At 36.6% G+C, this 12,401-nt stretch overlaps 1 protein-coding gene across 5 annotated transcripts in view; it reads left to right on the plus strand.

Moving 5' to 3' along the window:
• FAM13B (family with sequence similarity 13 member B) overlaps positions 1 to 12,401 on the plus strand; it is an 82,911-nt gene that overhangs the window by 38,071 nt on the left and 32,439 nt on the right. For all 5 annotated transcript variants that reach the window (XM_055428736.2, XM_055428739.2, XM_055428737.2 and 2 more), the window contains 2 exons: positions 9,812 to 9,853; positions 10,593 to 10,748. In XM_055428736.2, the coding sequence (XP_055284711.1) occupies positions 9,812 to 9,853; positions 10,593 to 10,748 (198 nt within the window). The remainder of the gene's footprint in view (positions 1 to 9,811; positions 9,854 to 10,592; positions 10,749 to 12,401) is intronic.

A 12,401-nucleotide genomic window follows, 5' to 3' on the forward strand; every position in this document is an offset into this window, starting at 1 on the left:
TCACTTCAGGAGAGTCTGTTTTAAGAGATCCATGGATTACATCCCTGTTTAAGGGGTAGTAAAAAAGCTTCCATATTTTAATCTTTTATTAGTGTATGTGTATAATTATAAAAGCATTTATCAAATATAAGCGTTTTGATATGTGGTTGCACATATAATTTATGTACTCAAATTTTATGAACATTAGTAGTTGAAAAATGATACATTGACTGTGTGTAGCCTAGTCCATTGTATATTTATTTGCTGATATTTCTTAAAAATAATTATGCAAATATAGTAAAATTTTAAAAAGTTTTTTATTGACATATAGTTGATTTATAATATGGTGTTTCAAGTGTACAGCAAAGTGATTCAGTTATATGTATATATATTTTTGTCCAGATTTTTTCCTGGTTATTACAAGATATTGAATATAGTTCTCTGTGCTATACAGTAAATCCTTGTTGTCTGTTTTATATGTAGGGTTGTGTATCTGTTAATCCCATACTCCTAATTTATCCCTCTGTTCTCCCCTTTTCCCCTTTCATAACCATAAGTTTGTTTTCTGTCTGTGAGTCTGTTTTTATTTTATATATATACTTTTGTATTATTTTTTATATTCCACATATAAGCGATATCATAATAGTATTTGTCTTTGTCTATTTGACTTAGCATAATGCTCTCCTAATCTATCAATGTGCTGCAAATGGCAAAATTCTGTTCTTTTTTTATGGCTAAGTAGGATTCCATTATATATATTTGTGTATGTATGTATGTATGTATACATATACCACATCTTCTTTATCCATATCTGTTCATGAACCTTTAGGTTTCTTGCATATCTTGGCAATTATAGATAATGCTATTATGAATATTGGGGTTTGTGTATCTTTTCAAATTAGTGTTTTTTTTTTTTGGATATGTACCCAGGAGTGGAATTGCTGGGTCATATGGTGGTTCTGACTTTTAGTTTTTTTTGGAAGCCTCCATACTATTTCCATAGTGGCTGCACAAATTTACATTGCCACCAACAGTGTGCTGTTGTTGTTTAATCACTTAGTTGTGTTCAACTCTTTGGCATTCTCATAGACTGTATCCCACCAGGCTCCTCTCTTTCTGGGATTTCCCAGGCAGGAATACTCGAGTGGGTTGCCATTTCCTTCTTCAGGGGATCTTGCCAACACAGGGATCGATCCCACATCTCCTGTATTGACAGGCGGATTTTTTACCACTGAGCCACCAGGGAAGCCCTAATAGTATGCTTGGGTTCCCTTTTCTCCACATCCTCACTGACATTTGTTAATTTGTATTTTTTTAAAATTAATTTATTTTTTATTGAAGGATAATTTGTATTTTTGATGATAGCCATACTGACAGGTGTGAAGTTTCTCTTTGTGGTTTTGATTTGCATTTCCCTGATGATTAGTGATATTTTATTGAGTGATATTTTATTTATCTTTTATTTGATTCTTTGTGAAGTGTCTATTATGCACGTATCCACTAGTATTCCATTGATAACCTAATTAATAAAAAAAGAGGAAGAAAATCTTTCTGGGAGGATGAGTAGATAGCTAACAATGGCAAATTTGGAAAAATACAGGAATGTAAGCCCTAGGAAAATTAAAACATGGCACACGGCTTTAGTAACAGATTGATGGAGTAAGTAGTTGAGAATTAGAACTTTCTGAGAATTTGTTTTAAGAATAAGAAGGAGCTCACCAGAAATCACAAATGGTGACAAGAATGATGTTAGATTTATAAATTTTCTTCACATCAGCATACATCAACATGTCAGTGGATGACAGGTATTTTTAAAGTGAAATGAATGTTTCTAAATAGGTCACAAATTTACTATCTTAGAGACTGCTCATCTTACTGAGGAAAATATATCAGATTTAACTTTTATAATAAAACAGCAGCTCATAATCAAAATGAAAAATCAACACATCATTGTAGTGGAATATCAGAAAAATATCTGATATCCTAGTTGACATTTAAACACTCTTTAGGGAAAGCTTAATTTGCCATATATATATATTTTTTTCTGCAAAAGTCACTAACTTTCAGCTCATCTGAAACTGCTAGGAAGAAACTGATGACTACACTGTTCTTTGTGCACATATATGTGATTACCGCCCCCACCCCAGCTTTTCCTGATTTCAGATATGAAAATGATGAAATGATTTCATTTAAATATAAAAAAAATTAGGTACTTGAGGGTATCGGCATGAAAGCATTTTGCTAAAAATAATTCATTCAGGAATAATAGATTCAAGGGATTAGATCTGATAGACAGAGTGCCTAAAGAATAATGGATGAAGGTTCATGACACTGTACAGGAGGCAGAGATCAAAACCATCCCCAAGAAAAAAAAATGCAAAAAGGCAAAAGGTTGTCTGAGGAGGCCTTACAATTGGCCCATCTGAATGCAGAGTTCCAAAGAATAGCAAGGAGAGATAAAGTCTTCCTATAAATGATCAATGCAAAGAAATAAACGATAGAATGGGAAAGGCTAGAGATCTCTTCAAGAAAATTAGAGATACCAAGGGAACATTTCATGCAAAGATGGGCTCGATAAAGGACAGAAATGGTATGGACCTAACAGAAGTGGAAGAGATTAAGAAGAGGTGGCAGGAATACACAGAAGAACTAAAAAGATCTTCATGACCCAAATAACCATGATGGTGGGATCACTCACCTAGAGCCAGGCATCCTGGAATGTGAAGTCAAGTGGGCCTTAGGAAGCACCACGACGAACAAAGCTTCTGGAGGTGAAGGAATTCCAGCTGAGCTATTTCGGATCCTAAAAGATGATGCTATGAAAGTGCTGCAGTCAGTATGGCAGCAAATTTGGAACACTTATCAGTGGTCATAGGACTGGAAAAGGTCAGTTTTAAATCCAGTCCCAAAGAAAAGCAATGCCAAAGAATGTTCAAGCTACAACACAGTTGCACTCATCTCACATGCTAGTAAAGTCATGCTCAAAATTCTCCAAGCCAGGCTTCAACAATACGTGAACCAAGAGCTTTGAGATGTTGAAGCTGGATTTAAAAAAAGGCAGAGGAACCAGAGATCAAATTGCCAACATCCACTGGATCACTGAAAAAGCAAGAGAGTTCCAGAAAAGCATCTACTGCTTTATTGACTACGTAAAAGCCTTTGACTGTGTGGATCACAGCAAACTGTGGAAAATTCTGAAAGAGATGGGAATATCAGTCCACCTTACCTGCCTTCTGAGAAATCTGTATGCAGGTTTAGAAGCAACAGTTAGAACTGGATGTGGAACAACGGACTGGTTCCAAATAGGAAAAGGAGTACGTCAAGGCTGTACAATGCCACTGTTCATATTTAACTTATATGCAAAGTACATCATGTGAAATGCCGGGCTGGATGAAGGATAATCTGGAATCAAGATTGCCAGGAGAAATAACAATAACCTCAGATATTCAGGTGACACCACCCTTACGGCAGGAAGTTAAGAGGAACTCAAAAGCCTCTTGATGAAAGTGAAAGAGGAGAGTGAAAAGGTTGGCTTGAAGCTCAACATTCAGAAAACAAAGATCATGGCATCTGGTCCCATCACTTCATGGGAAATAGATGGAAAAACAGTGGAAACAGTGTCAGACTTTATTTTTTTGGGCTCCAAAATCACTGCAGATGGTGACTGCAGCCATGAAATTAAAAGGCATTTGCTCTTTGGAAGAAGAGCTGTGACAAACCTAGGCAGCATATTATAAAGCAGAGACATTACTTTGCCAACAAAGGTCTGTCTAGTCAGAGCTATGGTTTTTCTAGTAATCATGTATGGATGTGAGAGTTGGACCATAAAGAAGGCTGAGCACCGAGAATTGATGGTTTTGAACTGTGATGTTGGAGAAGACTCTTGAGAGTCTCTTGGACTGCAAGGAGATCCAGCCAGTCAATCCTAAAGGAGATCAATCCTGAATATTCATTGGAAGGACTGATGCTGAAGCTCCAGTACTTTGGCCGCCTGGTGCGAAGTCTCATTTGAAAAGACCCTGATGCTGGGCAAGATTGAAGGCAGGAGGAAAAGTGGACGACAGAGGATGAGATGGTTGGATGGCATCACTGACTCTACGGACATGAGTTTAAACAGGGTCCTGGAGATGGCGAAGGACAGGAAAACCTGGTTTGCTGCAGTCCATGGGGTCACAAAGAGTCGGACACGACTGATCAACAGAACTGAACTGAACTCATTCATGAAAAGTAGCATAATATTGGCAGTTAAAAAAAACTTTTTTCAAACTAGAGAGGTTATGTGTGCCAAACCAGAATGGTTAGTGTTGTCTGATAAAGCAGTTGTGCAGTTTGCTACTGATGTGTTTAAGGGAGACCTGAAGATTATTAGATGAATGGTAAATGGTGTTCATTTGGTTTCCTACAGACAATCCTGATAATGTTAACCTGATAGATCTTCTTTCTTCCTCATGTTGGTTAGAGTTTGTGTTGGCACATTTTACAGAGTATTTTCATAAAACTAATTTAAATTTACTTTTAAAAATAATTCTTTTCATTAAGGAATCACATGCATACAGAAAAGTTCACAAATCATAAGGTCATTGAATTACCAGAATGAACTCAACTTGTATAATCATAGCATGGGTTCTTGCTTCTGTCCCTTCTCAAGTGCTACCACTCTCTGTCTTCTCCCACAGTAGCGACACTCTAACTTTGATTATTGTACACTAGTTTTTTCCTCTTACTGACTTTTTTCCTTAGAAAATTGACTTTACTGAGATGTATTTTTCACACAATAAAATGTATTCATTTCATTAGTGCTGATAGTTGCTCAGTCATGTCTGATTCTTTGCGATCCCATGGACTGTAGCCTGCCAGACTCTTCTGTCCATGGAATTCTCCAGGCAAGAATACTGAATTGGATAGCCATTCCCTTTTCCAGAGGATCTTGGATCTTCTTGACCCAGGGATCAAGTCCGGATCTTTTGCTTTATAGGCAGATTCTTTAGCATATGCGCCATTGATGTATTAACAACCATAGCAGTCAAGATAGAGACTGTTTCTATCTCTTCCCTTGCTTCTTTATAATAGCTCTCCCCCTGCTCCCTGCAATTTCTGGCCCCAGGCAATTACTGATCTGCATTCTATCACTACATAGATTAATTTTGCCTGTTTTAGAATTTCATATAAATGGGATCTCATAGAGTAGGTACTCTTGTGTCTGGCTTTTGCTTTTTATAATGTTTTTTGAGATTCATGTTATTGCATGTGTCAGTTATTCAAGACTTTTATTAAAAAAAATTCTAAGTATATGCCATTGTAGGGATATTCCACATTTTGTTTATGTGTTTACCTATAGGTTGTTTATGCAATCAACCTATAATGGGATTGATGACTATTTTTGGCTCTTTTGAATAAAGCTGCTATGCTTATAGAAGTCTTTGTGTGGACTTAAACTTTCATTTCTTTTGAGTAAATACCCAAAAGTACAATTGCTGGGTCACATAGTAGGTTGGTTTTTTTTTTTTAGTTAATTAATTAATTTTAATTGGAGGCTAATTACTTTACAACGTTGTAGTGGTTTTTGCCAAACATTGACATGAATCAGCCAGCCACAGGCACACATGTGTTCCCCAACCAGAACCCCCCTCCCACCTCTCTCTCCATCCCATCCCCCAGGGTCAGCCCAGTGCACCAGCCCTGAGCACCCTGTCTCATGCGTTGAACCTGGACCAGCGATCCACCTCACAATATGTTAATATACGTGTTTCAACACTACCCTCTCAAATGATCCCACCCTTGCCTTCTCTCTCCCACAGAGTCCAAAAGACTGTTCTTTACATCTGTGTCTCTTTTGCTGTCTTGCATATAGGGTCATCATTAGCATCTTTCTAAATTCCATATATGTGTGTTAGTATACTGTATTGGTGTTTTTCTTTCTGACTTACTTCACTCTGTATAATAGGCTCCAGTTTCATCTCTCAGAACTGATTCAAATGCATTCTTTTTAATGGTTGAGTAATATTCCATTGTGTATATGTACCACAGCATTCATATCCATTTGTCTGCCGAGGGACATCTAGGTTGCTTCCATGTCCTGGCTTTTATAAACAGTGCTGCGATGAACATTGGGGTACACGTGTCTCTTTCAATTCTGGTTTCCTCGGTGTGTATGCCCAGCAGTGGGATTGCTAGGTTGTATGACAGTTCTATTTCCAGTTTTTTAAGGAATCTGCACACTGTTCTCCATAGTGGCTGTACTACTTTGCATTCCCACCAACAGTGTAAGAGGGTTCCTTTTTCTCCACACCCTCTCCAACATTTATTGTTTGTAGACTTTGATAGCAGCCATTCTGACTGGCATGAGATGGTACCTCATTGTGGTTTTGATTTGCATTTCTCTGATAATGATGTTGAGCATCTTTTCATGTGTTTGTTAGCCATCTGTATGTCTTCTTTGGAGAACTGTCTGTTTCGTTCTTTGGCCCATTTTTTGATTGGGTCGTTTATTTTTCTGGAATTGAACTGCAGGAGGTGCTTGTATATACTGGAGATTAATTCTTTGTTAGTTGCTTCATTTGCTATTATTTTATCCCATTCTGAAGGGCTGTCTTTTCACCTTGTTTATAGTTTGCTTCATTGTGCAACAGCTTTTAAGTTTAATTAGGTCCCATTTGTTTGTTTTTGCTTTTATTTCCATTACTCTGGGAGGTGGGTCATAGAAGATCCTGCTGTGATTTATATCAGAGAGTGTTTTGCCTATGTTTTCCTCTAGGAGTTTTATAGTTTCTGGTCTTATGTTTAGATCTTTAATCCATTTTGAGTTTGTTTTTGTGTATGGTGTTAGAAAGTGTTCTAGTTTCATTCTTTTACAAGTGGTTGGCCAATTTTCCCAGCACCACTTGTTAAAGAGATTGTCTTTTCTCCATTGTATATTCTTGCCTCCTTTGTCAAAGATAAGGTATCCATAGGTGCATGGATTTATCTCTGGGCTTTCTATTTTATTCCGTTGATCTATATTTCTTTGTTCCAGTACCATACTGTCTTGATGACTGTAGCTTTGTAGTATAGTCTGAAGTCAGGCAGGTTGATTCTTCCATTTCCATTCTTCTTTCTCAAAATTGTTTTGGCTATTCGAGGTTTTTTTAATTTCCATACAAATTGTGAAATTACTTGTTCTAGTTCTCTGAAAAATGCCATTGGTAGCTTGATAGGGATTGCATTGAATCTATAGATTGCTTTGGGTAGTATACTCATTTTCACTATATTGATTCTTCTGATCCATGAACATGGCATATTTCTCCATCTATTTGTGTCATCTTTGATTTGTTTCATCAGTGTTTTATAGTTTTCTATATATAGGTCTTTTGTTTAGGTAGGTTTATTCCTAAGTATTTTATTCTTTTCATTGCAATGGTGAATGGTATTGTTTCCTTAATTTCTCTTTCTGTTTTCTCATTGTTAGTGTATAGGAATGCAAGGGATTTCTGTGTGTTGATTTTATATCCTGCAACTTTACTATATTCATTGATTAGCTCTAGTAATTTTCTGGTGGAGTCTTTAGGGTTTCCTATGTAGAGGATCATGTCATCTGCAAACAATGAGAGTTTTACTTCTTCTTTTCCAATCTGGATTCCTTTTATTTCTTTTTCTTCTCTGATTTCTGTGGCTAAAAGTTCCAAAACTATATTGAATAGTAGTGGTGAGAGTGGGCACCCTTGTCTTTTTCCTGACTTTAGGGGAAATGCTTTCAGTTTTTCACCATTGAGGATAATGTTTGCTGTGGGTTTATCATATATAGCTTTTATTATGTTGAGGAATGTTCCTTCTATTCCTGCTTTCTGGAGGGTTTTTTTTTTTAATCATAAATAGATGTTGAATTTTGTCAAAGGCTTTCTCTGCTTCTATTGAGATAATCATATGGTTTTTATGGTTTAATTTGTTAATGTGGTGTATCACACTGATCGATTTGCAGATATTAAAGAATTCTTGCATCCCTGGGGTAAAGCTCACTTGGTCATGATGTGTGATCTTTTTAATATGTTTTTGGATTCTGTTTGCTAGAATTTTGTTAAGGATTTTTGCATCTATGTTCATCAGTGATATTGGCCTGTAATTTTCTTTTTCTGTGGCATCTTTGTCTGGTGTTGGTATTAGGGTGATGGTGGCCTCATAGAATGAGTTTGGAAGTTTACCTTCCTCTGCAATTTTCTGGAAGAGTTTGAGTTGGATAGGTGTTAGCTTTTCTTTAAATATTTGATAGAATTCAGCTGTGAAGCCGTCTGGTCCTGGGCTTTTGTTTCCTGGAAGATTTCTGATTACAGTTTTGATTTCTGTGCTTGTGATGGGTCTGTTCAGATTTTCTATTTCTTCCTGGTTCGGTTTTGGAAAGTTATACTTTTCTATGAATTTGTCCATTTCTTCCAGGTTGTCCATTTTATTGGCATATAATTGCTGATAGTAGTCTCTTACGATCCTTTGTATTTCTGTGTTGTCTGTTGTGATTTCTCCATTTTCATTTCTGATTTTGTTGATTTGATTCTTCTCCCTTTTTTTTCTTGATGAGTCTGGCTAATGGTTTGTCTATTTTATTTATCTTCTCAAAGAACCAGCTTTTAGCTTTGTTGATTTTTGCTATGGTCTCCTTTGTTTCTTTTTCATTTATTCCTGCCCTAATTTTTATGGTTTCTTTCCTTCTACTAACTGTGGGGTTCTTCATTTCTTCCTTTTCTAGTTGCTTTAGGTGTAAAGTTAGGTTATTTATTTGACTTTTCTCTTGTTTCTTGAGGTAAGCTTGTATTGCTATGAACCTTCCCCTTAGCACTGCTTTTACTGAGTCCCATAGGTTTTGGGTTGTTGTGTATATAGTAGGTTTTATAAGAAAGCTGCCCAACTGGCTTCCAGGGTGGTTGGAACATTTTACATTCCCACCAGCATTATGAGTGTTCTATTTGCTTCACATCCTTCAGTTCAGTTCAGTTCAGTTCAGTCGCTCAGTCGTGTCCGACTATCTGCGACCCCATGAATTACAGCACGCCAGGCCTCCCTGTCCATCACCAACTCCCGGAGTACACTCAAACTCATGTCCACAGAGTCGGTGATGCCATCCAGCCATCTCATTCTCCGTCGTCCCCTTCTCCTCCCGCCCCCAACCTTTCCCAGCATCAGAGTCTTTTCCAGGGAGTCAACTCGTCGCATGAGGTGGCCAAAGTATTGCAGTTTCAGCTTTAGCATCCTTACCTACACTTTAATTTTCAGTATTTTAGTAGTATAATTATCTCATTGTGGGTTTTAAGTTGTATGCTTGATAGCTGTGGTAAAAATGAGTCTGTTATCTATGTTTTTATAGGTATCAGTAGGTACTGTGGTATAAAATTTGCTAAGGAAAATCTGTTACCAGCGCAGTGAATGATGTGGCCTGAATTTTTGTTTCTAATTTGCCTTTTCGTTTTGTGGCTTGAGAATATCCTCTGAGTAGTAGCATGTACTATTACTTTTGGCACAGAACAGGCCAGCATTGAGGCCTCCATACTGTTCTAGTTGGATACTTTGTTTGGCCCAGAAGTCAGGTTTTTTTCCCTTCAGGCTTAGAATAGGTCAGTGTTCTTCCAGGTAAGCCCCAGATGAAATAGTTGCACACCCCTCCCCCCCAACACAAATGAACCAATACTCACAGACAATAAGTATTTTAAGGGTCTTCTGTGAAAAAGAGTTTCTTTGGAAAATTAGAAAAATAAAACTTAGTGCACGCTCTCCTGGGTGTATCAAGGTAGTGTAAATGTAGAGTTTTTACCACATTTTGTAGTCATTTAGTATTGAAAATTTTACAGCTAATTTTTTTCTTTGATTACAGTGCCCATACATCACCCATCAGCGTCTTACCAGCCTCTGCAGAGTAAGTAGTATATTTATAGAAGACAGCTTAAAAGCTTTTAAAAATATTAATAAGCTGTAGAAATTAAAAGCATGTATTTATTGTAAATACTTACTTTAGAGGAGAGATTGTACATAAGATAGTGAAATTGGTTAGTATTTTATGTACTTTAGTCAGAACAAATGAAGGAATGCATTGCACTGATACACAAAGATGAACTTTTTTTCAGATGAATTTTTTTAGTCTTCTGAAATGACTGAACAATGCCAATAGAGCTTTTTCTTAAGTAAAGGTTCCATGCCCTACCCACTTCCCCCCAAATGGCTGCTTTATTTATGTTGGCTATGGTGCATGGCATGTGGAATCTTAGTTCTCCAACCAGGGATTGAACCTGTGCCCCTTGCAGTGGAAATGCAGAGTCCTAACCACTGGACCACTGGGGAATTCCCTGAGAAGTCTTTTTAAATGGCTTTATATGTCGTAGGGAGTAATGAGTTACTGGGACAAGTGATCTTTCCTGCATCTGTAGTAATATTGACATGATTGGTTTGTGTAATGTCTATTTGGGTAAATTTCATTTTAAAATTTAAGCAATTATCATGTATTCCTTTTCTGTATTTCTTTTTTCACTCTAGCCTATTCATTTGACTACCATTGTATATATTTTTTAACTGGTTGTACATTTTAAAGTTTGTGTTTATGTGACCAAATAATCTAGTTAGGGTGACTGCTTCTCACTAAAATGTGTTCTGTTTTATAGCATTTTAGAAAGAACAATTAGAGCAGCTGTGGAACAGCACCTTTTTGATCTGCAGAGAAGCATAGATCATGATCTTAAGAACTTACAGCAGCAAAGTCTGGTGTGTAATAATGAAGCAGGAAGTGTTAATTGTGATGGGGAAGGATCTAATAACCAGTAAGAAACTTTTAAAGCATTTAACTATTTTTTATTGAATTATAAAATTGTTTCACCTTTTAAAAAAGTTTTTTCTTTAATGATAGTGTCTGATCTTACTTGACCATTTCTGAAAATCAGTGTGAAAAGTGACTTTGTATATTCTTGCTTATAAATTGTATATACTTCTTCACATTAAAAATCTTATAAGTCTTCTGTTAAAATAGTAGACATTGAGTCCAACAAAGTCTGTGAACACCAGATGAAGTACCGGGCATAATTACCTTTAGGATCTATGTTATGTGAAAAATAACTTTAAAAAGAGTAGACCTGTATTCTGTTTTCCAGATGGTCAGATGGTCACACCATGGCATGTAGTTTTCTAGATAGATTGTACTAGGACAGCAGATTGACATCACTCCTAGTGCACATGGTCACTGAATGAATTGGTCAGTGGAATCATCCTTTGCTACTTAACTTGTTATCCTGTCTCCAGGCTTTGCCTTCCCTACACTCTATTGTTTTAGGTTAGCTGTTAATAATTGGATTTGTGCAAGTTATAAGTACCCTATGTACTGTGTGGTGTGCGATGTTACTCCACTCTTCATCTGACTTGTTATCTTTAAGTGACGAAAGCTTCATCTCCTTTCCTGTTACCTCAGCCCTAGAGGTGCTTTCTTCTGAGTCCACAGATGATTTTTATAGTTTGCATTGGTCAGTTTTTGTTTTGGGGACAGATCTATAGAGCAGCATAGATCATGATCTTAAGAAAGATGTACCCAAATTTGGAGAATTCATAGGAAGGGAAAAAAAAAAATAGATGACTAGGTAGAATTTTGTTTTTGTGTTAAGAATTAGATTTTTAAAAGGCAAAATATGTCAAATACACCAGACTAGCTACCACATAGGGAATGAAACTGAGAAATTAGTAGATATAAATACCAATGCTGGGACTATGTTTATGGAATACCGGATTGTACAATCACAGGTGTGCCATATAATCTGCATGGATGGCATTACCACCAGCCTGTGCAGCGATGTGATGGACCTGATTTGTGTTCTTTGAAGGCATTGTTTGAACTATACAGATGGATCTGTAGGAAGTATTTGAGTTGAATATGAAGGAAGGAAGCAGTATCTAAATGGTAGAAATAGTAGAAAAATGTTTCAAAGGATATAATAAAAGCAGATTTCTTGGAGTTTGCCCTTTTGGCTTAGCTGGAAATCCTGAAAACCTATGTCTATGCTCAGATATTATTATAGAAATAACTCATATTCTCATGGTAGAATTCTCATATTGTCTGGTTGGGGTATCATCTTTATAAACAACCTGCAGTGTTTTACATATTCTAAATTATGTACGATGAAAAAATCTGCAGTAGGAAGCTATTCCTGTTGTACTTGAAAAGGTGTTGAACACTGTTGCCCAGTGCTAGACTTGGGTTTTAATCTGCAAACAGGTCGTTATTATGATTTAGCATGTGCATTTGTAAGGAATATCACTGCTTTGGCACATAAATTATTTTTAAAGCCATTCATTTGCTTGTGAAAATATTCAAAGTGGATGATAAATAAGGTAGTTCCTCACAACGTCCCATGGAAGGACAGAAATAAACTTTGAACCCTTTATAATCTAACTTGAGATGCTAAATAAACTGGATCTTTATGAAAAAG

Source organism: Moschus berezovskii, chromosome 8 (assembly GCF_049115385.1).
Source record: "Moschus berezovskii isolate FMDL1 chromosome 8, NW_MosBer_1.0, whole genome shotgun sequence".
In the NCBI taxonomy this organism is placed as follows: domain Eukaryota; kingdom Metazoa; phylum Chordata; class Mammalia; order Artiodactyla; family Moschidae; genus Moschus; species Moschus berezovskii.